The following is a 24037-nucleotide window of genomic DNA, read 5'->3' as shown; positions in this document are numbered from 1 at the left end:
GAGAATTCTGTTTCACAGAAACACTGAAAAAGTCAGATAATCATCTTGTTTATATTATTAAGAATATACCTATGTATACATATATGCAAACCATATATATATATATATATATATATATATATATATATATATATATAGCTGTATACTTAGATAATTATTCTGGATCAAAGAGTGTAGCACTTGTGAAGCATTCCTCTACAGGTTATGCTATAACAGCAAGGATAACTATTCATTGGAAAACTCTTGTTCAGTAGGAGTATCAACAGTCACGATAGCAGCAGCATCTCATGATTGATCAGGCCCATAACACAGTCTCAAAATTGATCACACACTTTAAATGCATGCATGTACATTGTTGTGAATTTTAATTCTTTTACTCTTCTCCCAACAGGAAATGATTGCTACTTGTGTACTGTTTCCAACAGTGTCCATGATTTGTGACCCAGACTTCATTAACCAGACATTAGCTTGGCTGGTTAGTTAAAAAACACATCTGACATGTAGTTCAATCAACGTGTATCAAATTGTTTACTATAAAAATTGTTTACTATAAAAAAGAACAGCAGCTTTTAATTTCCAGAAATTATTGATTACATGAAGTGACAATACATGGTATTTGGCCAGTAGATGATATCAAGTCACTACAAGTAACTGTGGTGAACTGGTTGTCCCTGGTAGTCTGTAAAATATTCAGGAGTGGAAAATAATGTAGTCTTGTTGGATACATGCATTAACCCATGTCAGATTGATTCATAGGGTAATATTTACCCCTATCTCTGCTCAATGTAACACTGATTGGTAATATTAAGTCACGTCCTTCTTCTTTGTATAGTGCAAAGACTCTACTTTTACTAAAGAAGCCTTCATGACAGTTATTAGGTGAGGTTGTGAAGACTTTCACAGGAATATTAAAGCTTGCTTGTTGTAAGATAACAAAGTTATCCACAACCACATTTTGAAACTGGTGAATGTGGATAAAGAGACTACTATGAGCTCCAAGATGACATGATAATGCATGTGATGGCATACAACTTTTCTGGGTAGAATATGATAATTACCTAACCAGACAGATAAACAACCAGTTCATGCCCAAGATACTATTTATAGTGTCAGAGTTTGCCTTTAAGGGAAGGAATCAGTGCTGTAGAAGATGTTGAGGGAACAAAAGATAAAGTTGACTTAGAGATTGCCAAGTTAAGAGCACATGATTCAGAGACATCAGGTATCCTGCTAACATGGTTAACTTGAATTCTTTGCTGATCATAATTATTGAGAGTTATGATAATTTTTGTTTCATTGAATGTGATAATGATAACAAGACAACCACAACATTTTTGTTCCAAATTTATCACTATTTGTTAGTAACTTACATAAGATTATAATTAATCACCAGATGCAGCTGATACTGCAGTGAGGCAACAGTTAAGCAGCCTTATCTTTGTTAAGAATATTTGTGAAGCAAAGATTAGAACTCTAAAGTATGGTATTGGAGAACTACCTTCCTTACCTTCGGTAAGTAGAACAGAAATGTATCTTCAGTTTGCCATTGCCACCATTAGTGCATGTAGAAATGTGCAAATTTGACTGGTTCAAGATATCTGGCTACAGTGTAGGTGGGTCTTTTGTAGCAAAACAAGTAAATTAATAATCAAATGATAAAAGAATCTTCATTATCTAGAAAACTTTTGAGAATTGTCATAAGCTTAAATTTTTTGAGTATGATGCTTCTCAATCAATAGAGTTATTTCACCAAGACTAAGGTGTTAAGATTGTTTTTCCAGGTTTCAACAAAGGAGGAGTATCCATTTTATGTAAAATTCATAGGATATAAAACTTCAAGAAAATAATTTAGGGGAAAATTATAGAATTAAATTTGTTTTTGATTTGAGGATAGTTTGTTTGTTTGTTTTGTTTGGCGATCTACAATTGGCTGTGACCCTGCATTTTGAAGGAAATGTTTTTAAAAAATGTTGATTTGTTAACTTGATGATTGCAAGACATGTTGAGCGGAATAATTTGAAAACAGCTGTAAGGGTGTTATAGAACAAACCTTTCAATGGTTAATAACTTATTAATCTTCCTTGTATTAATTTTTGATAGTGAGACAATTAAAAAGGTTTCTTGTAAATTCTAAGTTGTTCCGGTTACTAGGAAAAAAAAGAATGGGAACAGTTCCCAACATACATATCGCAGGAGAAAGAGACTGCTGCACAGTTTTCTTACTTGTTTTGTAAGGTAGAATCAATTTGATTAACATAAATGGCCATGACCATCTTTTGCTTGGTTATCCAACAGGATCAGCTTGATGAATTGAGCAAACTTCTGTCACCCAATCAGTCTCTGCCTGTTCTTTCACTTCAAGTTATTTTGGATAACAATACAGCCCTGTCTTACTTTATAGGTGCGTGTAACAAATGTTATAATTGTGGTCAAAATCTCAAAATAAAAACTTAGCTGTGCCATTCGATCCCTATTATATTTCAACAAGTAAATTATGGTATCAAAGTTAATTGTGCACCCTTGAGTAATATTCCTATTGTGCAGGCTGATGACCTGTATATGTTTCTGTTGATCATGAATGCTTACAGAGAAAATTTCTTGTTACACAATATAAAAATGTTGTAGAATAACTGGTTTGTGTGTCAGCTGTGCTTTCATTAAGATATGAAACATGTGAGAAAGTGAGAGAGCACTCAACAAGCTAGGGTGTCATCCAGGTGCTTCTGTCATTTCAATGCTCCCAAGGGGAATAATAAGTTTTCCAACATACACCTGTAGATAGCACAGTAATGGGGACAGGAGTTGCAGTGGACAAAAGCCAGATGTTCAGCAGGTACTCTAAGTCATCAAGACTGAACAGTCTGATGAGACTCCCTCAGAAGTGCTTGGAGATGCATCAATATGATCTTCAAATCTGGCATCATCAGCACAACCTAAATTCCACTTGCTGTTTCCTTTCAGCTGAGCACTTTTGATAAATGTGTAAACTATCAGGTTCATTCACTGGGTAGACAAACCTTTCTCTGGATTCAATGAACTTGTTTTTTCCACACATAAAAGGCAAAACCAAAATGTTTGGCACTTTTTGAAATGGAAAGACAATACTCCCCTGCTGAGTTTTTTTGTCTGTACACATAGTTGTTTTACAGATCATTGCCAGTGGTAAATTTGTTTGAGGTTATTTGAAGGAGGCCACAGATTATCAGCGTTTCTGTTATTGTAGAGTGTCACCCCCTATATGTAAAGCCTGTTATTATTATTTTAGTAATATTATCATTATTAATTTTAATTATTCATAATAATTATAAATTTTGTAGGGTTCCTCTTTTCTTGCAGAGTTTATGAACAGTATCAATGGACAAGTGTATCTTTACTTTTGGTTGGCAGTTGAGGTAAACCTTTCCTTTTTTATCCAAGACACCAATACTTGCATAGTCTCTGGTTTGACCAGTGTACCAGATTGAACTCTCAGAACTTGAAGCTCTTAATGAGTGTTGTTTAAAAATATCAACAATTTTAAGGGTTAATGTGTTCTGATAAAATAAAGCACTTCTTGAAACAAATTGTCATGCTTCACATTTTCCACTCTATTTGCTTATCTTTTTAAATGAGAGAAAAGAATGGAAAGCATTTTTTCAAATTATAGTTCAGTGTATGGATGTCTATGCACAAGTTACTTTATAGTAAAATGAAACTTGACCAGCTCCTGATGCCGTGAAAATGCTAATCTCAATGCCAACTTAAGGAAGAATTCTATCAGCATGCTGGCAAATTTAGTGAGAAGGAACAGCAATGAGCAGTTACATGTGCATTATACATTGGAGAGAAAATAGCCCTCTAAGATTTGAGTCTTTCTTTGAAAAGTCAGAAAATCGTAGGTATTATGGACATCAGAAAATAATTATTGAAGATTCTGAAGTCATGTAAAAACCAAAGAAGGGGAGAAGAATTTCAAATTAGTTGGAGACAACTAATTTAATGTTGATTGTGTTATAAATATTGAGTTATGTAATGACCTTTTCACTGTAACATAGTCAATCATAGTATTGTCAGCTTCAAATTCATATTGTGAACCCCGTCTCTACTCCTGTCAGGGTTAAAGTTCTAAACCTGAATGTGGTGTTTATTCAGTGTTTTTAATATTTGCAGTATACCCTTTTTTTGGCTAAGGTTGCATGGATTATTAATAATTGGATAAGACATAATTTTTTCTTGTGTTGCAGAGTTATCGTGTAACTGCTGAGCAGCAGCTGTCACTGTGTTTGGAACAGCTGCTAGTCAGGGAGAGTGATGATGGAGACAAAGTACAGCATTAAGATTATCTCTAGTTATACATGGGGGCAATCCTTAAATTACTTCAACTCTTGCATAATGCATAATGCAAAGATACAAACACATAATGGAAAGATACAAATACGTAAATCAAAGATACAAATGTAGGCATGCCAGGCATGCAAGAGTAATTTTTTGACATGGGTGAGCTGGGATGGGACATTTAGATATTTCTTTTCTTTGTATTTGTGTTTTCTAAAAAGTCTTTTCATTTGTGGTTATCTGCCACATTCATGTTTATGGTAGTAGAGTAAGAGAAACTTAATTATTCATAATAATTATAAAATGAAATCGTACAAGAAGGTGAAGATGTGACCTTTGCAGGTGAGCTGTAATCAAAGAAATTGCAGAAAAGAAGACTGATAAAATTCTGGCTTTGAAAAGATTTGAACAACTGATTATACATACATTTACTTCTTAAAGTACAAAATCTGTTTTTTGTCACTTTGTGTGAGAAAAGGTAACAGACAACAATTTACTTTTGCTTTGAGCATTAGTTTTGTATCCAAATACCCTAGAAGCAAATCTAAAGTCTTGTGAATGTTTCATCCATTTATAGATTATCTGGATACCTAGGTATCCTTTATATAGAGCACAGGTCATTTAAAGGAATGATTACTTTTTGCTCTCTTTCTTTGTTAGGAGCATTGTATGGTTGCTGAAGATTTGGAAGTGCTAAGATTGGCAGCTCAAAATATTTTTGATGAGTACTTGTCAGAATCGGTAAGTACTCATTTGGAAACGTTCTTGGATTCATGTTGTATTGTGGTTTTAAAGAGGGTTGTGCTTTTAGTACAAAATAAATATTGTTGTAGCCACCCATTGCCAAAACAACAGAATGTTTCTTGATTCACCAATAGTAATAAAGCAAGCTAACAATATTTTTCTCAGTTTTTGAAGCATAAGGCAATTTATGTTAGTCGATGTTCTTTTTGGTGAACTTCTAGGCCAGCCCCAGAGTTGTGTTAGCGAAGGAGTTACCAAAGAAAATTTTCAAGCGTATTGCACAGGAGGAACCATCCCCAAGTTGCTTTGATGACTGCCAGGCACAGGTGAAAATTGAGCCAAAGAAACAAAAAAACTGCTTATTTTCAGTTTTAAAATATGTTTGTAACCCTTGCATCAAGCAGTGCTCTCCATTTTTGTGTGGTTTGTTAACATATTCAGACTAAAAGTGGAATTTATCATCATAATCATCACATGTCAGTCAAGTACAGGCACAGTGTTCCTTCCACTGGCTAATGAGAGTTGACAGGATGAAAGGTTGCTTAAAACAAGTCACATCTAGTTTTGATTTGATCTAATAAAGGTGTTTAATCTGCAGTGAAATCATGCTATTGAAGAATGAAAACATCACCATAGTATCCTATACAGGGCCACAGCCAAAGGAGTATTTTTGCATGCTACAATTATTGTCTTTTTTAAATGGGGCAGGTTTATGAAATCCTTGGAGGAGAATCATATTATGGGTCTTTCCTGAAAAGCGAAGCCTATGTGAGGTGTGTAATGCCTGAGGTCAAGTTAAGTGTCAGTAGCTTATAGAAATATAGAAAATAAGGCAAATAGTTATTGAAAATACATGTATATGGGTTGGCTGTAGCATTAGGATATATTAAAGGTCACTTTTCATGGGTTTGGTAGTAATGCTTGCTCACGATGATTAACATGATTTGCTTGTAATATAAATAGTGAGAACTTTCTTTATATCATAGATGTCTTCTGGATTTGGAAATACCTCTAGACAAACCAGGTATGTTTGAAATATGCCAAATTTTGTCACCCTCTTAAGGGTGTCCTAATGCTGAGCATGTTAAAAAGGTTTTTAATGTTATTATGAACAAACAAACATTGACAATATCTATAGCAGATATTGCATTTTTCATGTCAAATTCAAAGTTTGCTTAGTCCAAAACCCCTCTTTCTTGTCATGTGCTCAAACTTTCCCAGATTCAGAGAGAAATGTCTTCTTTATTCTAAAATGTTTAGTAAAACAATTATTGGATGATGCTGAGCATGAGATCATGAATCATTAAACCTCATATTTCTGTTATTTGCCTCAGCCTTTGGCTTCAGCAGATTATTCAGGCTTCAGTTTTGATAATTTATGATATCATGCTCAACCTCATCCAGTAATTGCTCAATACGTGTTGTGGGCTGACATGAACTGGTGTCCAACCAGCTACAAATGAGTCAGGGTCATGGTCTTGAGATTTATGAGTCTATAGACACTTAAAGAGGGATACCCAGTAAGTCATTGGTCAGCCAACATAAGAAGTGGTTTATCTGTGAACACTATATGGTGATAATTTTTCTATTCATCTTGAATAGTTGTCAAACATTATTTGAGATAAAAAATTGCTATCACCTTTTCTGAAAGGTTTATCCCAGTGTTGAAAATGAAAGTGTTCCTTATGCCCCTGAAACAACTGATTGTCAAAAAATGTATCCGCTCTTATACAGTTTTAGTTACACAACATCTCAGTTTTTGTGTAGGTATCCACTTAAAGAATGCCTCCTTAAATTAAGATTCCTGCCCAGTAGATATAGATCAGGTTCCTGCTTTTCTACTTTCTTTGCAGGTCAGCTTAATTCATGAGAGCTAGGTGACATGATTGTGGGAACTGATTGATATAGCTGATTTGATTGAAACAGATTTCAAGTCTATAACTTCATTTTTTTCTGTTTTTCAGATGACAATGTAGTGGATGATGGTAATTTTTTTTGTCAATTAATTTTCACCTTTAATACCACCTTTTAGAATGCTATTGGAGATTTTAGGTATAACTAAGAACACTTCTCTCTTATATCATCAACTGCACATAGTACATGTTGGCCGCGGCCCGCCAAGTTATTTAAATTGATTATTCACAATATGTTTTAGATGATGCTGCCAGTATCGACAGTGAATTTTCCCAACCTGAGGTTTGTTAACAAGTTTATTACTGCGAAAGATCTATAACTAGCAGTGTGGTTCAGACAATCTCTGATCGGAAAAGCGATTAATGTCCTTTGACACCATTTGGTGATTAATACAAGTGGATGGTTCTATGGGTACATAATAATTAGTCCCTCAAAGATTTCTAGGTGATTGCTATGAGTGGACTAAGGTAGTCACGAATATTTTGCAAGTATTATTGATGTTGTTTACTGAAGTACACTACGTGTCGATACGTAAGAGAATAAACACAACCAGACCAGGAGTAATTCTGCAAATTTTTTTTTTCACATGGTTCACATTGTCATACTGTTTATACTTTGATCTTTGTCAATCAAGTTTTCATACAAGGTTCTGTCAACCACTACTGACAATGGAATTTAAAAATATTATCATATTCATCAGGAGAGTACGTTGGCCGTAAAGCTGTGGACCCCTGATGATGACATAAGACTGAATGCTACCATCACTCAAACTGGTACTTTCTGCGTTAGTTTTCATACTTACTTAAAAAACAGTTCATTTTGTGCCTACTGTGCCTTCCTTCTAGAAGGCTGTAGGCACTATGGACACTTTTTTTTGTTTGTTTTATAAAAAAATCTGTCATCAGTTTAGTGAGACAAGTGCGCTCGGTGATTTTTTTTCCTACCGAAACTTGTCAAGCCTCACCAATCCTGAAAGGCGCCTCAGAGCAGGACAAATTTTAGTCAGCCCTGTGCGCCTGGGCCTTATGTTATGGTGTCGTTCAAGTACGTAAATCTTCCCTCAAGCCCATCGCAGTTTTCAAAATGGCTGACCATCGTCACACACTCGTAACATCTCTTGTGACTCGTCCTGGTTCAGTTCCGACACTGGCCATCGTTGAACGAATCTGATCGGGTTTCTTCGGATTCATATTTGAATTTTTCGTGTTTCGTTTAATTTTTTTTGCGGGCGTCACCTCTGCATTTCGACATTGTTATCGATTTGAACGTAAGAGCTACGTCGTCGAACGTTAGCACATGTGGGTTTACTCTGAACATATCTAACAAATCCTAGAAGAAAAATTTACGTTGAAGAAAAATGCACCACATTCCTTTTTTACTGCAATACACTACAACCACTCAAAAGTAGGCACATGCAGTCACAGGCTGCCTTTGTTTTTTGGTGATTCAAGTCTCCATATTTTGACCTCGCAAAAACGATGTCCACTTGACTTCAATTTTTTTGGTAATTTAACAAAGTCCAGGATCTATCCGATTACTGAGCTCAGCATTACTATTAACTGGTCTGAAATTGATTCGCTCCTGTGATTGAAGGGCTACTTTATGTTGAAGATTTCACCGCTAACTGATTTTTGCGTACATGGAATTTATTTGCACTTGTAGTAGTATAGTCAACTGAAAAATTAAATTAATATGACAAAGAAGGTTATTACACATATCGATTTCGGTTGTCGTATTAATTTTTCAGGAAAAGTTCGTAATGTTAAAATACTTACTTCTTGTAGGTGCTTGTAAAGATGATGGCAAAACGTACGCCTTGTACACCATCAACGTTTATCGCGCGTCTTCAGAGGGAACAAAATCTTGGACAGTTTTCAGACGATACAGTGATTTTGATGATTTACACCTGCATCTAAAGGAAAAGGTGAGCCATTTGTTGTTGTAACCATCACTTGACTTTTTCTAATGAGATGTTATTTAGGGTTGAAGTTTTAAGATTGCAGTATTCACTTGTAACATAAACAAATTACGTAATTAGTGATTTGAAAATGAAGACTCAGAGCTGTCTAAACATGACCCCTTTTTTTAACATTCAATTGTTTTAGAAAACTTCCATGGATAGTTTATTTATTTGCTTTTTTTTATTTTTCTTTACAATCTTGATTTGAGGAAAGGGTCATTCACGTACTGTCAGTGTTGCGGGGAGGAGGGGTTGGGGGTAGGGGGAAGGGCCAAACCTTCCCTCATGTTATATCGGTGTTATTTTGTTCATTCATTTCACCTTTACAGTTTGGCTTGATCCCCAGTCTTCTTCTTCCTGGAAAACGAACGTTTCACAACTTGGATAAAAAATTTCTTGAGAAAAGACGGATTGCTTTAGACACATATTTACAGGTGAGAGATCAGCATTCAGTTGAGATTTCAGTTTTACTTTGTTTATGACTCTAGAGAACTATTGCGCTGACTAGAACTTACATGTTTGGGAAATGGAGTTCAGATCAGTGTGAAGCCATGCTTCGAGTAAGGAGAGTTGTGCCCATTGCCATGGGAAGAGTGAATCATATCATACTTAAAATTTAGATGGAATTCCAAAAAAGATTCGATCCTCAACGAAGTTAGGGTAAAGCAACTTTGTTATCAACTCAGCGAAGCTGCGTTGTAGCATTTTAACACACTAGTAACTGATTACGGAAACATACCTAGTCTTCTACCAATAAGTTTTTCACGTTCATGAGTACGGAAGTTTTACTTTTGAATCGGTCTTTGCAGAACCTTTTGTCCACAGAAACTCTTGGCCTACATTTGGGTATGTTTGAAATCGCAAACAACTTTCTGATACCTGGACCATATGCTCGTGAGAAGGGACAGTTTGCAAGAAAGGTGTGTCTACAACTTCACCCTATCATGATCAGAAGCACGCTACGCCAGATATCTTATACGCAATTTTTCAATTTTTTATGTACAATATAAAGCTTCAATCGTCACATTTTGCAAAAAAAAAATGTTTCACAGATTGACTCAAGGCCTTATTACAAATGGCAATTATTTGGTTGTAGGATTATCCTTGTGAACCTGTGGAAAATCATTTGGCAGGTGAACGATTGACCTGTGTTTAGTCTGTTTAAAATCCGTCAGATTTATTTGCACGCACACGATTGCTCTAAATGTGTCATTTCAAATTAAATTGTAACAAAATTCAGTTTCAAACGGATATATCTTTTCAAACGGAAGTTGGGGAATATCTCAACCTTGGATGCAAGGTTTGGAAAATTTTGTCTATCTCTGTCGATAAATGCACTCGCCACCTTTATCACCCACGTCTAATGCTGACGTAAAAGTTGTCTACAACCGACATTTTCATTTTCGTTATCACATCTTTAAAGGGGTAATGGCGGGGCTGAAAACAACTTTGTAAGTTTTAGGTCAACTTCTGATGAATTTAAAAATTTTCGTTAACGTTTGTGTAGTTTGTAGGCGTAATATGAACTTCCCAGTATTCCAGAAAGTGCATTCAGATTATTAAGTTTTTAGCGTTGTCTTCTGTTAATGCTTTGTATTGTGTTGTTTTTCACAGGTTGATACCCTCGTGGCTCCTATTCGTCATGTATCCCATGCAATAAAGACAGTACCGGACAGTTTGTCGGGAGGGGTACAAAAGATTTTCACTAAGGTACGGCTTATACATCTCGTTTGTCGGTTGGTTTGATATCGATTACAAAATAATCAAAGCTACAAAGTCTTATCTGCTACATCTTAGAGAGACACGTGTAACTTGCGTGAATGTTTGACATGTATGCTGTGGAAAATCCCCAAATGGTAATCAAAAAAGTTAGAAATTAATTCCTAAGATGTTGCTCAGTAGTTCTTATTTAAGCTATAGTCAAATATTATGGTGATGCAACTTCGGAGAGGCCTTGTTGACCCTTTGCCTCCACATTTTTCAGCCAGGGAATAGACGTGACTTAAAGGAAGACACAAGACAGTTTTATGCAGAAATTGACCTAGAGGTGAAAACTCTGTTTATTTGGAGGCTCATTGTTTTTCTGTTGTTCTACACTTTCAATGTTTTTCCATGAACCAAGACTTATATATTATTTTTTTCCATATTTGGTCTTTGGCATGAAGCCAGGTCCTATGGTTGGTTTTTCTCGGGATGCTGAAATGTGAATCACCAACAGAAGTCTTTCAAGGGACTTCCTAAATTTTCATTTTTTTTGTATGATTTTCTTGGGCACTTACAGCGTTAAAACACTCTGCTCGACCGTCAATCGCTGTTCCATATTTGTGCATCAAAATGCCTGATTCATATCATATTGTTCCATGTTAGACAAAAGATCAAGTATGAGTAAATAACAGGTAACTAACACTTCATACACTGCTTCGAATTCATGGTGGGTAAACATAGATGTTTTGCTATTTTTTCAGGAAGATGATAATATTCCTCTGAGAATCTTGTTATCACTCATGGACGAAATATTTGACCTGAGGCAAAGGTAAGAACTCAGCGACAAATCCAACTCCCATCTTCGCTCGTAAAAGGACCTCTTGCATTTGGTTCTGTCAATGAAATTTCAAATTAACAGATGAGTAGAACAAACAGGTGAAGTAAATAGTTGGTTCTTAGCGCTCTGTATAGTTCGATCACCAAATGCTAATTAATATTCAGTGAAAAGATTTGGAGAAATCCCGGCTTCTTTATACTGTACTTTTCCCTTTGTGCTGATCGACTCTTATGTCAAATACATGTTATGATGAACTCGTCAGTTAAATTTTTCCTCATTCAGAAATCTGTGGCTGAGGCGCCGTATCATTGTTTTCCTGAGGCAAATAATCCAAACAACTTACGGAGACAGAATAAATCGGTAACTTCTCAGAGTTCTTGATCAATGTTTGTTTGAGTTAGTGATTTTGTCGTATTGTTAATGTCCAAAGCCTTATTTATCCAGTCATCTGATCAAGGGAACAGATATTTGTATCTAACGGGGGATCAATGTTCGCATTAATTACATCATGACAGAAGTGGCTATGATTTTAATATTAAGTATACCGAATTTTACCAATCATTTTGAACAAATTGGTGATGAGCATAACGATGGTGATAATGGACCGGTAAGACCAACTGCTGCTGTTGATCCTTTTGTGAGAGAGACTTTCTAAAATTCGTTTTCACAGGAAAATCGTCGACTATGTCAATTACATGACTTCTGCAGAACAGATAGCAGAATATGTTAAACTCTTTAGGTGAGTAAAATGTTAATAAAATCATTACGAGGAAGCTTTTCCATCGAATATATTAACTGCTGCGTAAGAATGACCAAAGAATTGGGAACTTTCTCCACGCGATTGTGATAATATTTGACGGTGGAACCCTCTACCGATTGGAGGCACCGATGTTTAATTAAGAATTAGTTTACAACATTAAGAAGCAGATCGTCGTTGTCCCTTTGTAGCTACTTACTGTAACGATACTTTGATGTGTTTCCCTTGAGTAAGTTTGATTCACGCCAGTTGGAAACCTTCGTAAATGTAGTGATCGTCAGCATAAATGGATAAATGTTAATTGATGTTTTGGCTATGATCGTTTGGAAAATGTTCCGTCGTAACGGTCCCTGGACCCAAACTCTTTTGCCCCAGACAGACCCTTCTCCAAGAGTTCGACTGAAATGCATAGTCTGGTTGGTTTGATCGCAATAATTTTGATGCTGCAATAGAGAGATACCGTAATGATTCGTTTTGGCGCCCTCCTTCCAATAAGCGCCCCCCCTCAACTTTGTCTTTATTAATAAACGCCCCTATTGAGTTAGCACCCTCATTCCGATAAGTGCCCCTTTTCTGTTTCAGTGATGGCACCGTTAGTATAAATGTACATTGGGATCAACTGTGTTTCATCTTCGTTTAATTGCTTACACATAGCCTCACAAAAAAAAATTGTGGCCTGTCTGTTGGATACCTTTTATACCACTTCCTCATTCTTTGTTCCGAGTGTAGGTGAAAAAAGATAAAAACCAAAAACCTATTTGATCGAAGAGGTCTTTGGATTCGACGTGTTTAAAAACGAGTGTAAGAACTTAACTACGACTAAACAGCAGCTGTACTTTACAGCCAATTAAATTTAGTTTGTGTGTTTGATGTGTTTCAGAGACTCCTACTGGCCTGGTGGAATTTTGGCCGAAGCTTCCCAAGAAAGAAAAAAAGATGTCAAGATTAGGACACGAGTGGCTGCTAAAACAAAGATTTTCGGGAGTATTCCCGGTGAGCAAGGCAAAGAGTTCAGTTTGTTAAGCAATTCCTAGGTTCAAGGACTGTTTGGGCTCCACAATACCTGACTGGTTCGTTAAAGTCACGGAAGACAAATCCAGTTATTTTTTTTATAGCTTTGCCGACAGATTTACTTTTGTATTTCGCGTCCCTCAGTTTTACTCTGTGTTTTGGCTCTCAAACAGTGGATACGAGCGAAAGAGAGAGCGGTCAAACCACAACGCTCTTCTCTTCCACATTATGTCGCGCATCCGCTTTTTTGAGCCTAGAAAGTGGTAACTTGCACAAAGAAAACCCCAAACAACATTAGTCCTTGGGTTAATTCTTAAACCAAAAAAAAAGCAAGTTTAAGCGTGAAATACTGGATTTGTTCTTATCGCCGAACGTAATTTGTCCCTTTAAGTTCGCAGTTTTCCGAGAGCGAAGCCTAAGGAAAACTGTTCGCTTCCCACAACAGGTAATGTCTGCGGACAAGAGTTTATATTCTCTTCTTCGCACCGAATTTAAAAAAATTTATCTTGCGCTGTCTTATACAATACCTAATTACCGTTGATGTTATCAATAATTTTTCACAGAGGAACTTAAACGTTTCCTTGGTTTAGAAGTAACAATGGAAGGAGTTTGTTGGTATGTTTGATTCTCTTCTTCTTTATGAATTCAAACTTGTGGTACGCCGATTCTATTGAAAGCAGTTTTTTTTCACGCGATTTACTGGGCTTTGAATTTTATTGCTTGATGCTTAATGCTGACTAGTACAAAGGAGCATTTTATCATTCAGGAACCTACTGCTATTACTTCAGGTTTACCCATGAGAAATTTTTAACGATGTAGGTACTTTATTGCTGTTTGAAGAATCGAGTTACAAGTGCACCAATTTCTTTTTCGACTCTATTTCATCCTGTATATTTGAAATATCATGAAGTAATTTTCAGTCCTTGGCTTTCTGAACAGTTCATTATCTAAGTGGTTCCTTTCCTTTACAGTGTGTTCGACACCTTTCAGTACTGCAGCCTAAACAAGCGTCTTCTCTATGTACTGTGTGAAGGTATTCTGGAGTTGCTTTTTCCTGACAACAAGTTTAACAGCATTTTTCACAAAATTCATGCCAAACCGAAGGTGTGATGACAGCTGAGATGAGAATGCTTTGATATTACATGTTGCTGGTGTGAGAAACCCGCCCAAGCTTTACTTATGTGTTACTTGTCAGAGAAACGATGTCATCGTCAAGAACGCGGGGTATGCCGGGAGCATGTAGACTCTGTTGATGCTCTGTGGACGCCCTATTCAAGCCTTTCCTAGCAACGACTGGGAACAAGTCTTCTCTATTTTTTCATTTCGTGGAGATTCATTTAGGGCAAAGCTAACGTGATTTCTGAACAACAAGAAGTCCCGGCTCAAGGGTACTTGTATGTTTTCCTTTTTTCCTTTGTTCATCTGTGATGATGTAACAGTTAAAAGACGCTGATGTCCTGAAGAGTTAAAGTTAAATTTTCCAGGTGTCTTTTAACGCGAAAGCAACATACTTGTACACAACGAAATAATATATCATTATTTTTGGAGAAGATTAATTTTTGAAACTATTAGTAATCCAAGTAAAACAAAGACGAAGGTTACTTTCCACCTTCAGAGGCCGAAAAAATCGTTTTTTTCTTTTATTTGACTACACTGACTTCAAACATTTTTCCGAGCGTTTCCAAGAAAAATATATTCTGAAATCTTTCAAAGCACCCGAGTTATTTAGAAAAATGTATTTTCAAATAAAATTTAATAAATCAGGAAGGTGTCTTAATCTCGTACTTATAAAAAAAGGAACAAACAACAACTCTACAGCGTGTGGAGTGGTATGTTTCTCGCGCAAATCAGATCGCCGCATTAGAGTATGTATCTTGCACCAATTAGATTGCCGCATTAGGGTGTGTATCTCGGACCAATCAGATTGCTGCATTAGCGTATGTATTTCGCACCAATCATATCACAGCATTTGGATATCTTGCACTAATCACAGCGTTTGGGAATTTTTTCTTTTTTAAAATTATGTTATGGAATAAGGGGGCTGTGCACAGAGAATGACGTTAACCAGAAATTTTGGGCTCATTTGGTAAGTGTGATGGTTATGGCCTTCGCAAGAGCCTCGTCGATTGCGATCGAGCTTTATCAGGATATGAGAGGTTTGCATTTAACTTTTTGTATCATTTTAAGTTAAAACGTGTTTTTCCGCTCCTTTTCTAACAACACACAGGCCTAACAACTTACATTCCATCACGTACTATGAAAAAAACGTCGAAAGTCCAATCAGAACATACCCAATCATTGCACTACATGAACATTACGCCATTTTTCTAATTTTACTTTACCACTCAAATTTCACTTTGCCACATTAGACTTATCCTCATCACGTGCCATTTCTTGGTAAACAACCTGCAGTTTATCACGTATTCTAACCGTGTTATCCAACCCCACTGAAAAAAATCAGATGGGATTAAATGATACTGATCGCGGCTTTCCCGCGTTTTGACTTTTTCTACAAATAAAATTCGTTTTTTGGCTGTCTTGGACTTAACCCTATTGCGAGTCAATTCCATGTAAACAACCTGCATTTAATCACGTTTTTTACAGAGAAGGCAAAGTTCAGATAGGCAACAACCAATCAAGGAGCCCTCTTTGAAATATCCTTTTCTCTTGCTCAGTGTATCTTCACATATTCGAGATCGCAGTATATTTTTTAATAGGGTCTATTGAAGATACAACAGTTTCAGTTTGCTTTTCGTTGTAAAATTACGTGGATTTATATTTTTGAGGCGACTAATTGAAGACGAATAATTTTGATTTTCTCTCTATTAAAGGAATGGTTGTAAGCGTAGTCTCTTTCGCAACCGTTATTTGGTCTCGTCACGCAACGCGCTCACTCTCCAACGAGTAACATTTGGGCGTTGTGCGACAAGACTAAACAACGTCTGCGAAGGAAGCCACAGTGAGCGTGGCACTAATGCATTTTATTTTTGCTCAGAATTATAAGACAATAGAGACAACATACCACAAAATACATATGCGAGTCTAGATATATTAGGTTTTTCTTTTCTCTTAAAGCGAAATAGTGCGATATTTTCGTTCTTTTGAAAGTTATGAAAATACTAGGAACAGAAAGAGTCCCATCTCGAGCTACCCAGCTAAAAAAATAAGTCTTGCGTGCTACGCATGCCTATGTTTTATGTAAGTGCCGGCCTTGATACAAATCGTATTTTTGAAAGCTGTCTGTCGATCCGTTGTCTTGCCTATAAGCACATTCTCCGTTTTTCCATTTTTGCGGCGGGTTTTTCCTTTGCCTTTGGCAACCTTGCCCATTATTGTGTCGTCCTTCTCAACGCTCCACGGAGCGATCAAGATAAAAAGATGTCTCTGCTACGGATTATTTTTCCCGGGAAATCTTGATCATCGTCATTGACCCCAGGAGGTCACGTTGTCCCATTGGTTTGCGGTTTCAGGAGGCGAGATAATCTCCTGGCGTAGCGTGAGTTATTTACAAACCTTTATGAGCTAAAATCTCGCATTTGATTTAAGGAGGAATACATCCACTTGGAGCGAAATTTTAAGGCATTAAGATTTGACCGTTTTTCGTCAAATTTCACTCTTTAGGAACAAGTAAAAGATACATAAGAGGGCTTCTCTTATGTACTTGGTAAACCTAGAAATGGATAACTCGCTAAGATGGGCTTTGCTCGTGCTCGTGCTGCGGCATCCGATACCCGATAAAAAATTCAATAGAAGAACCCTCAGTTGTTTCACGCCTTACCGGCTCCTGAAACTTCCTTAAAGGAAAGGTCGCTTAAATTATATTTTTGTCGTAAACTGCAGTTAGTAAGCCTTCCCCTGATGTATAGTTTGCTATGATTTTAAAGAAACTAGCGCGTGTACGAGTTTTTCCTGAAGGACACCCGCGAAGGTGGGAAGTAACCTTAAAAGTTTGAAAGCTAACGTCGGACGAAGTCCACGAAGGGCTAACGCCCGAAACGTCTGCTTCAAACTCTCAACGGTAGCCAGTTGAGTTGATAATACCAAACTACCTTGAAATACACTCCCACCGACGCAGCACCACAGTTTCTACAGAAACTACCCCTTTATTCAGATGATATATTATATACCGCTGGTGTCCTGAAATCTGATTGGTCAGTTGTGTGTGACACGGCAATGGGAAAGTCTTCCGGATTGTGGTACAATATACTTCTACGTACATGACGTATCTCCTGGTAGTTTGCTGTGTACGAGGACATGTAATGCATTTACTGTTTTCATTACAGAACTTCGCGCTTTGAACCGAAGGAAATCTGACTAAAATGCTCTCGCGTGCTTTGAAAGAACATCAAGCGAATCAAGCAGTTCAACGGGAAAAACAAGGTATTCTTATTTTCACACAAAGCAACCGAAATTTCTTCGGTTTTGTCGTTCGTGAGCAACTTTTTTGCAACTGAATTGCTGGCCCTTGCATACGTTCAGATGTACATTAAAACTAATTAATAATCTTTCGTTCATATTCTATGTAAGTCGATATTCTGATTAAGGAAACGTAATTAAGTTTCCAAAACAAGTAACAGTTTCCTGTAGTTTCTGGAAGCGGCGTTAAAGACGAATACAAACCATTTTGCTAAACTGTGCAGATTTCATCGAATTTGGAAGTAGGAGAAATGACGTTTGAAATTTCCCTCAATGTTGCTGGTGCAAAATTTTATTTTTGCTCATTTAGACAGGTCGTAGTGTTGTTCGTGGCTTTTAACTGCAAAGGTTTGTTCAAAACTGCAGTGTCTGAGGCACCCCAAAGTCAATTTGTCTCACAGACAAAACCACCAGCTGTGGTTTTACAGCATAGCAGCCAATTGCAAGTGATTGCTTGAGATTTGAGAGGAGTAATAAATGTGAAAAGTAGGAAATGTCAGAGGGCTAAGAAATACAGCCATTTGGTTTGCATACAATTGAAGAAACTGTTCAGTGGTTTTACCTTTTGGTAGCACTGTTTCTTTTGGTAGAGTTTCCTTTTCAAGGGACTTGCTTTATATGGCCATTTCAGGATGTTATGTCAACAAAGGAACACTAAAAGAAAAGGAAGGAGTCAGAAATGTTCATCAAGATCCCTAAGTTTTGATGTCCAAATAGCTATTGATTGCTATTGTGATTTATTTAATTTTCAACTCAGAATTTTGCATCTCTAGTGGTCTGATTTGTTCACCCAACTGTGGTTATCAGCTGATATTCTGATTCATCTCATATGGGAATGCATTGTGCCATTGGTTGCCAAGTTGAGAAAAGGCTCCAAATATCCAAACATTCAGGATTTGATGAAATTTAATAACTTAAAGACAATTATTCTATTCACACTTGTTGGATACAAGTTTAGTTATGGCGACTCAGCACTACTGTCTTTGGCTTTTTACCATCTCATATCCAACATGCACATTTAGAATAATTGCTAAATATTTGTAAGGAGCTACATTTAATTTAAAGGTTTGCTCCATGTTATTTGCTAATAATGTTGCTTGAAAACCTGAAAGATGTATTGAAAGCCTTTATACTTAGTCCAAAAGGCTGTCAGTAGCCAGCCAGTCAATAATATTTTCAAATGCCCAGTATAGTCCTGGACATGTTTTCATTGAAAAACATAAGACAAAAAGCCTGAGGGCTGTACAAGATGGGCAGTGCCATACAAAGGTGTACTGCTACAACCAGCTGCAAAAGTAGTTGAGACATGTTACCATGACAGGAAAAGAGACAATTGTTCACCATGTGATCCAACATAATTTATTTCCCCCTTTCTAATGTTGGTAGCTAAACAGTACCATGTACAAAACCTTGATGAGTCAGGAAGGGGGCAGCTAGTAGTTTTTTTGCACTAAAGTTCTTTTTGGCCATCTGATGAAGTTGTTAAGTGCACTTTTTGCTCAAGGTGACTCTCAACATTTTGTAACTGGTTGTAGCTGCAAGGTACACGTAAAAGAAGGAAGGAAGGTACAGAAAATGAAAACTTAAGTTGCAGTTTACAAAATTACAGTCTTTCCCCTTTACTAGAGATATATCTCTGAAAGAAATCGTCTGAAGTCACCCTGTTTCATGAGTACCTGTTCATTTAAAGAAACAAATAATATATTATGGTGTTATTTAAGTATTTTTTATTTTGTCATTGATGTAGAACACTTAAGACGAGAAGCTGTGGTAGCATCCTCAAGACTAACATACAAACTAATGGACACTCTTAACACTGGGTAAGTGATAAAACATTGTTTGGCTTGCTCAGTGATTGCTTACCATTATTGTAACACATTGAATGACCTCAACTTTTATGCACATATAGCTGGTTGTTTAGCATGCGAAGTTGTTGGCCCCACTTTGCTTTTGGGAGATGTAATGGACTCTCAATTTATAGGTCTGTGTTTGAGTCCTGGCTGTGTTCCAGTGTTGTTTTCTTAGGCAAAGCACTCTACTTTTTCAGTGCCTCTCCTCTATTAGGAGAATTGTTGGGTTATCCTCAGTGAAACTAAGATTGGCTATTACAGTGTGGTGTACTTCAGCTGCTTTAGGGGCAGTTTCCTTACCAGGATTAAGTTAATTTGAAAAATTGACTGCCAACTAAAGATTAGCTCTTGATTTTAAACAAATTCCCCCCTTCAGTACCTTAGGAAATTTACAGAGAACATATGGAGAATGTGCTTACTGAGTTTGGGATGTGAAAGGTTAAAAAGGTTATTTCAAAGGAAAATAAATTAGGATGAAAAGATGGATTGTTATTTTAACCATCTTAGGCTTGACAAAATCACTGAACACACTTTTTCTCCTACTTTAAGGTTTCCATCTCTCCTCACATTAGATCCTAGATTAGTTTTAAATCTTTGATGAGATGGACTGACTATTTTGAAAATGAAATGTAAATGGCAGGGTTGATTTCCTTTCCCCATTTTCCCATTGATTTGAATGACAAATATTACTTTCTTTCTGGAAGCTTTCTATCTGGAAGTAGTTTTATTCATGGATTGCATAATTTTGGCTTTTATTTAACATTCTGCCTTTTTATTAATGTAATAAAAAGGTGATTTGTTTTACTTCCCACAGTGTAGAACAAGCTTATGTCAATCAGCGCAAATTAGAAACAGAGGCCAAGCAGTTACAAGCTCATGCAGGTTTGGAAATACTCCAGATGGTGTGTTATGTTTTGTGAGTTGTAAGGTCCAATGTGTTTTGTCTTTGTACTGTTCAAGATCTTAAATAAAATCAAAATGGTGTCGTGATGTTGAGACTTGCAAGAAACATCTAACAGCTAGATGCAAGACATTTCAAACTCAAAGCAAACTTATAGTGGCGTTTATTAATATTAAATTTATTGGCCAGTTAGTTAAGTCTGCGATTGACTGCAGTATCCCCTAATATGTTTCCCAGAAGAAACAACACTACAGTATGTTATAAATGTTCGTGGTAGACCTAGAGAAGCTTCTATGGTTTTCTCAAACAAGGATTCAAGGAATGGGCTGTTGCTGAGTGGCTAGGGGACTGGACTTGTATTCTGGTGGACCCAGGATTGATCCATGCTTGTAGCCCTCAATGTTTATGTTTTGGTGTAGGCTCAGAGACAACCTGTTCCCTATTTGATATCAAATTTTGCGCCCTTTGATATTCTCCTCAGCAAGATTTTCTAAACAGACAGTACAATGGCTTCAGATGTTGGAGGCTTTCAATAAGGCTTTAAAGGTAATTAGCTTCTTTCTCTGTATGTTCAAAGTCAGGGCTCCTATCAAGGCAGGGTTTTTGGATAAAAGCACACTTACGTTGTACAAATGTTCAAATTCTAATGCAAAGAATGCACAAAACGAGGCAAAAGGTTCTTTCAACTATCGTATGATTCATACTAACAAATGTGATGCAAATTAAAACAAGACTCTTTTTGAATGAAGTTCACCCCTCCAATTCAGAAATGTAGTCTCGCCGAGAAGCCCTGTCAAATAAGACTCTCTTTTCATGCTCAATATATTTGTTCTAAAGGAACTTGGCGACGTGGAAAACTGGTCAAGAGTAATAGAGGCTGACATGACAGCCATAGCAAGTGCTTTGGAATACGCTTACAAAGGTTAGAGAAAAGTCAGTAACTTGCGTTTAGTTTTCAATGAACTTTGGGATTATGTTTCACCAGTCGCCTTTCAGATCTGCAGATAATAATCTAGGTCTATCTCGATTTAAATTACCGAACAGACAATATTCAAGTTTTGTTCCACCAGTTCCTCATGTTTCCCATGTCACTCATTCAAAAATCCCCACAGGGTATGTGGACAATCATACAATGGCGACTGGGTGTGTTACAATCTCATGATCATCTTATGATGTGGAACATACACTGTACTATTAAACATGATACTTCACACAGCTTAAGAGCTGCCTTTTCTTAGCGCTGCGACATGAGCAGTGAAATTAACCCGCGTGCAAATGATCTAATGCTAGAAAATAAAATTCTCTAACTTAACCGTTTTATCTTTTCATTTTAAACAGGAGATGGCCCTAAAGCTTCATAGTAGTTCAACCTGAGAGCTGTCCCCAACATAGAGATAATAGAAGGTTCCTTATGACACAGAAAATGTTATTTCCTTACACTGTTAAGCTGTTAATAATATACATGGAAAAATTACTCAGTTCTGATTGGTTAAGATAAATGCAGTTTTCAGGTAATTCAGTGCAGAAGAGAGTTAATTCAGTGCAGAAGAGGGTTAATTCAGTGCAAAGAAAGAAACAAATCAGACATTCTGATTGGACAATAATCAAAGAAACTCACAGATAGCCAATCAAATGCGAGCCTTGGATGTCGCAACAAAATTTGAAAATTTGAAAATTTGCGAGCGAAACAATGGCCGGCGTTTTAAGTAGGTTTTCTTTCGCCACTGCAGCTGAGAAACAGCTTAAACAACGAAAACACTATAAAAAGCACTGCTTTTTGGTTGTCAGTTTGGAAAAAGTGGTGTTTAGAGAAGGGAATTGCCAAGGAAATCGAAAATTACGAGCCGACCTAGCTTAACACTTTGCTCGAGCGATCCAACGCCGAAATTAAAAACAGTCATAGTTAAACCTCGGAAACGACGATTCCATTTCATCGAAAGTGCTTCGGACACAGACTGAACTATTCTTTGAATTGTTTAGTCGGACTTTGAACTTTCTTGCACTTTAAAGATGTGAAGATATCATTGCCTATTATTGTTTGCTCCTGCGCGGGGTAAGTACTATAACAAGGAACGACCTAAAACCACCTAAAACTACCTACAACCACCTACAACCACCTACAACCACCTCAAGAATTTCAACAACCACCTACAACCACCTCAAAAACATCTACAACCACTCGCAAACTATCTAAAACCATTTAAAACAAGGCATAAATGTCTACAATAAGGCGAAACAACAATATGTCACGTACACGAAATACGAGAATCGAACGAAACCTCTACCTCCCCCTAAAATCTTACTCTCCCTTTCCCATGTATAATCAACCATCTCACGAAATGAAATGCGATAGCATGCTAATTATTTTATATTCCCTCAGCAAAAGACTTAAAGAACTTTACAAAATGAACTAACAAGTTACAAAAATTAATAAATAGGGAATAATACATGGGCGCGCGTAGATATGGAATTAATCTTCGAGTGTTTAACTCGATAGCTCACGAGTGAGTGCAGTGAACGAGTGAGATGTCGAGTTGAACACGAGAAGAGAAATTCCTTCTTCTTCTTCTACTTCTACCACTTCTTCTCTATTTGTTTTATAATAAAGAATCTGTTAAATTCCTCAAGAATTACTTTCAATTTTCAAAACAAATCTTATTTCCAAAGCGAACAACAGTGTCGTCAGCATGCTCTATACTCTCATAAAGCACGCTACAATAAGCCAATCAGAATTCCTGTTAGAATGGTTCAAATGATCTGATTGGCTGTACAAGACTAAAGCTGTCAAAAATGTCAAACCATCAAAGTTCAATAACCATCAAAGTTTATATTCTGCAATAGTTTACAAACTAAAATAGCTCGGCATGTCGAATTTAACACCTTTGCCTGAAGTTTTTTAGTTTCTAATACAGGATCTGAAAGTGAAATGTTCAGTGAAATTCGGCCCAATCTTAGCTCACAAAAATACGCAAGTTATTTCACATGACAAGTAGAAAACAAACTGTACAAGGCTAGTGTATTATGAATGAACTAGACCCTGTGAGCAGGGTAACTGGGATACCTGGATGGTACTGGATCCTTGGAATCAAGTGTAATGATACTACGGGTGTCGGATTAGTATACTGAAATAGTGAGCTCAAGTCTGGGAAAGGGCATACACCTATTTCAAAACATAGGCATGCTATGCATGCAAGAGTTATTTTTTATAGGGTGGGTGGATTACTTAAAAGGAAAGAAGAGTATTAACGTGGAAAAGAACGAAAATGTCGAATTACCTCACACACAGGTATTTTGTGGTAGATTATGTGTTATGCGAATAAATGTAACCAAAAATAAACTGTATTGGTGCCACAGATACCTGTTAGTACAAAATGTAGACAGCAGACCGGATACAAAATATAGACTGGAGACTGCAGATTGGGTACAAAATGCAGACTGAGAATCTGAGGAGTTTTTACGTCTGGTAAATAATAATATGTCATCTTACAGCTTACCGAGCGTCACGCAATCGCTTCTCCTCGATCAGCCTTCACGATTATTTGCACTATTGTGGAAAATTCCTGGCCCATTTCTTGATGAAAATCGATCGTAACATAATTTCAAGCCTTCAATATACTCTTCTTACTTT

The 24037-nt window shown here is 36.8% G+C and overlaps 2 protein-coding genes and 1 long non-coding RNA gene across 5 annotated transcripts in view; 2 read left to right on the top strand and 1 right to left on the bottom strand.

Annotated features, from left to right (window-relative positions):
- The window catches only part of LOC113668592 (sorting nexin-13), a 21024-nt gene extending 6015 nt beyond the window's left edge, over positions 1-15009 (top strand). For 2 of the 3 annotated variants that reach the window (XM_089182454.1, XM_089182455.1), the window contains exons 8-33: positions 392-475; positions 833-879; positions 1128-1222; positions 1394-1512; positions 2296-2401; positions 3337-3392; positions 4224-4304; positions 4975-5055; positions 5280-5384; positions 5767-5831; positions 6045-6082; positions 7023-7043; positions 7214-7254; positions 7673-7745; positions 8757-8896; positions 9262-9366; positions 9742-9852; positions 10547-10642; positions 10917-10979; positions 11398-11465; positions 11757-11834; positions 12145-12213; positions 13112-13224; positions 13634-13687; positions 13806-13857; positions 14214-15009. In XM_089182454.1, coding sequence (XP_089038580.1) covers positions 392-475; positions 833-879; positions 1128-1222; positions 1394-1512; positions 2296-2401; positions 3337-3392; positions 4224-4304; positions 4975-5055; positions 5280-5384; positions 5767-5831; positions 6045-6082; positions 7023-7043; positions 7214-7254; positions 7673-7745; positions 8757-8896; positions 9262-9366; positions 9742-9852; positions 10547-10642; positions 10917-10979; positions 11398-11465; positions 11757-11834; positions 12145-12213; positions 13112-13224; positions 13634-13687; positions 13806-13857; positions 14214-14352 — 2100 coding nt within the window. In that variant the 3' untranslated portion in view covers positions 14353-15009. The remainder of the gene's footprint in view (positions 1-391; positions 476-832; positions 880-1127; positions 1223-1393; positions 1513-2295; positions 2402-3336; positions 3393-4223; positions 4305-4974; positions 5056-5279; positions 5385-5766; positions 5832-6044; positions 6083-7022; positions 7044-7213; positions 7255-7672; positions 7746-8756; positions 8897-9261; positions 9367-9741; positions 9853-10546; positions 10643-10916; positions 10980-11397; positions 11466-11756; positions 11835-12144; positions 12214-13111; positions 13225-13633; positions 13688-13805; positions 13858-14213) is intronic. The other variant, XM_027184524.2, reaches the window with a different exon arrangement.
- On the bottom strand, positions 11443-24037 carry LOC149040017 (uncharacterized). The gene is made up of 3 exons (XR_016179772.1): positions 23904-24037; positions 18221-18312; positions 11443-11529 (listed from the first exon to the last, which is right to left on the bottom strand). It is a non-coding gene; the product is annotated as an uncharacterized LOC149040017 (long non-coding RNA).
- Positions 17441-21883, top strand: LOC113668683 (biogenesis of lysosome-related organelles complex 1 subunit 1). The gene is made up of 6 exons (XM_027184635.2): positions 17441-17622; positions 19406-19478; positions 20323-20390; positions 20891-20955; positions 21247-21331; positions 21748-21883. The coding sequence occupies exons 1-6, from the start codon at positions 17562-17564 to the stop codon at positions 21768-21770; spliced, it is 375 nt and encodes a 124-aa protein (XP_027040436.1). The 5' UTR covers positions 17441-17561; the 3' UTR covers positions 21771-21883.

The sequence above is a fragment of the Pocillopora damicornis genome, chromosome 9, assembly GCF_964200805.1.
Source record: "Pocillopora damicornis chromosome 9, jaPocDami1.2, whole genome shotgun sequence".
In the NCBI taxonomy this organism is placed as follows: domain Eukaryota; kingdom Metazoa; phylum Cnidaria; class Anthozoa; order Scleractinia; family Pocilloporidae; genus Pocillopora; species Pocillopora damicornis.
This window is presented reverse-complemented; position numbering and strand designations above follow the sequence as displayed.

Bases quoted from the DNA above. Each gene is read 5' to 3' on its own strand.
- LOC113668683 (XM_027184635.2), top strand. From the start codon at position 17,562: ATGCTCTCGCGTGCTTTGAAAGAACATCAAGCGAATCAAGCAGTTCAA. The intron at 20,391-20,890 runs GTTTGGAAATAC...TATTCTCCTCAG, and splicing joins GCAGTTACAAGCTCATGCAG to CAAGATTTTCTAAACAGACA. The intron at 20,956-21,246 runs GTAATTAGCTTC...TTTGTTCTAAAG, and splicing joins CTTTCAATAAGGCTTTAAAG to GAACTTGGCGACGTGGAAAA.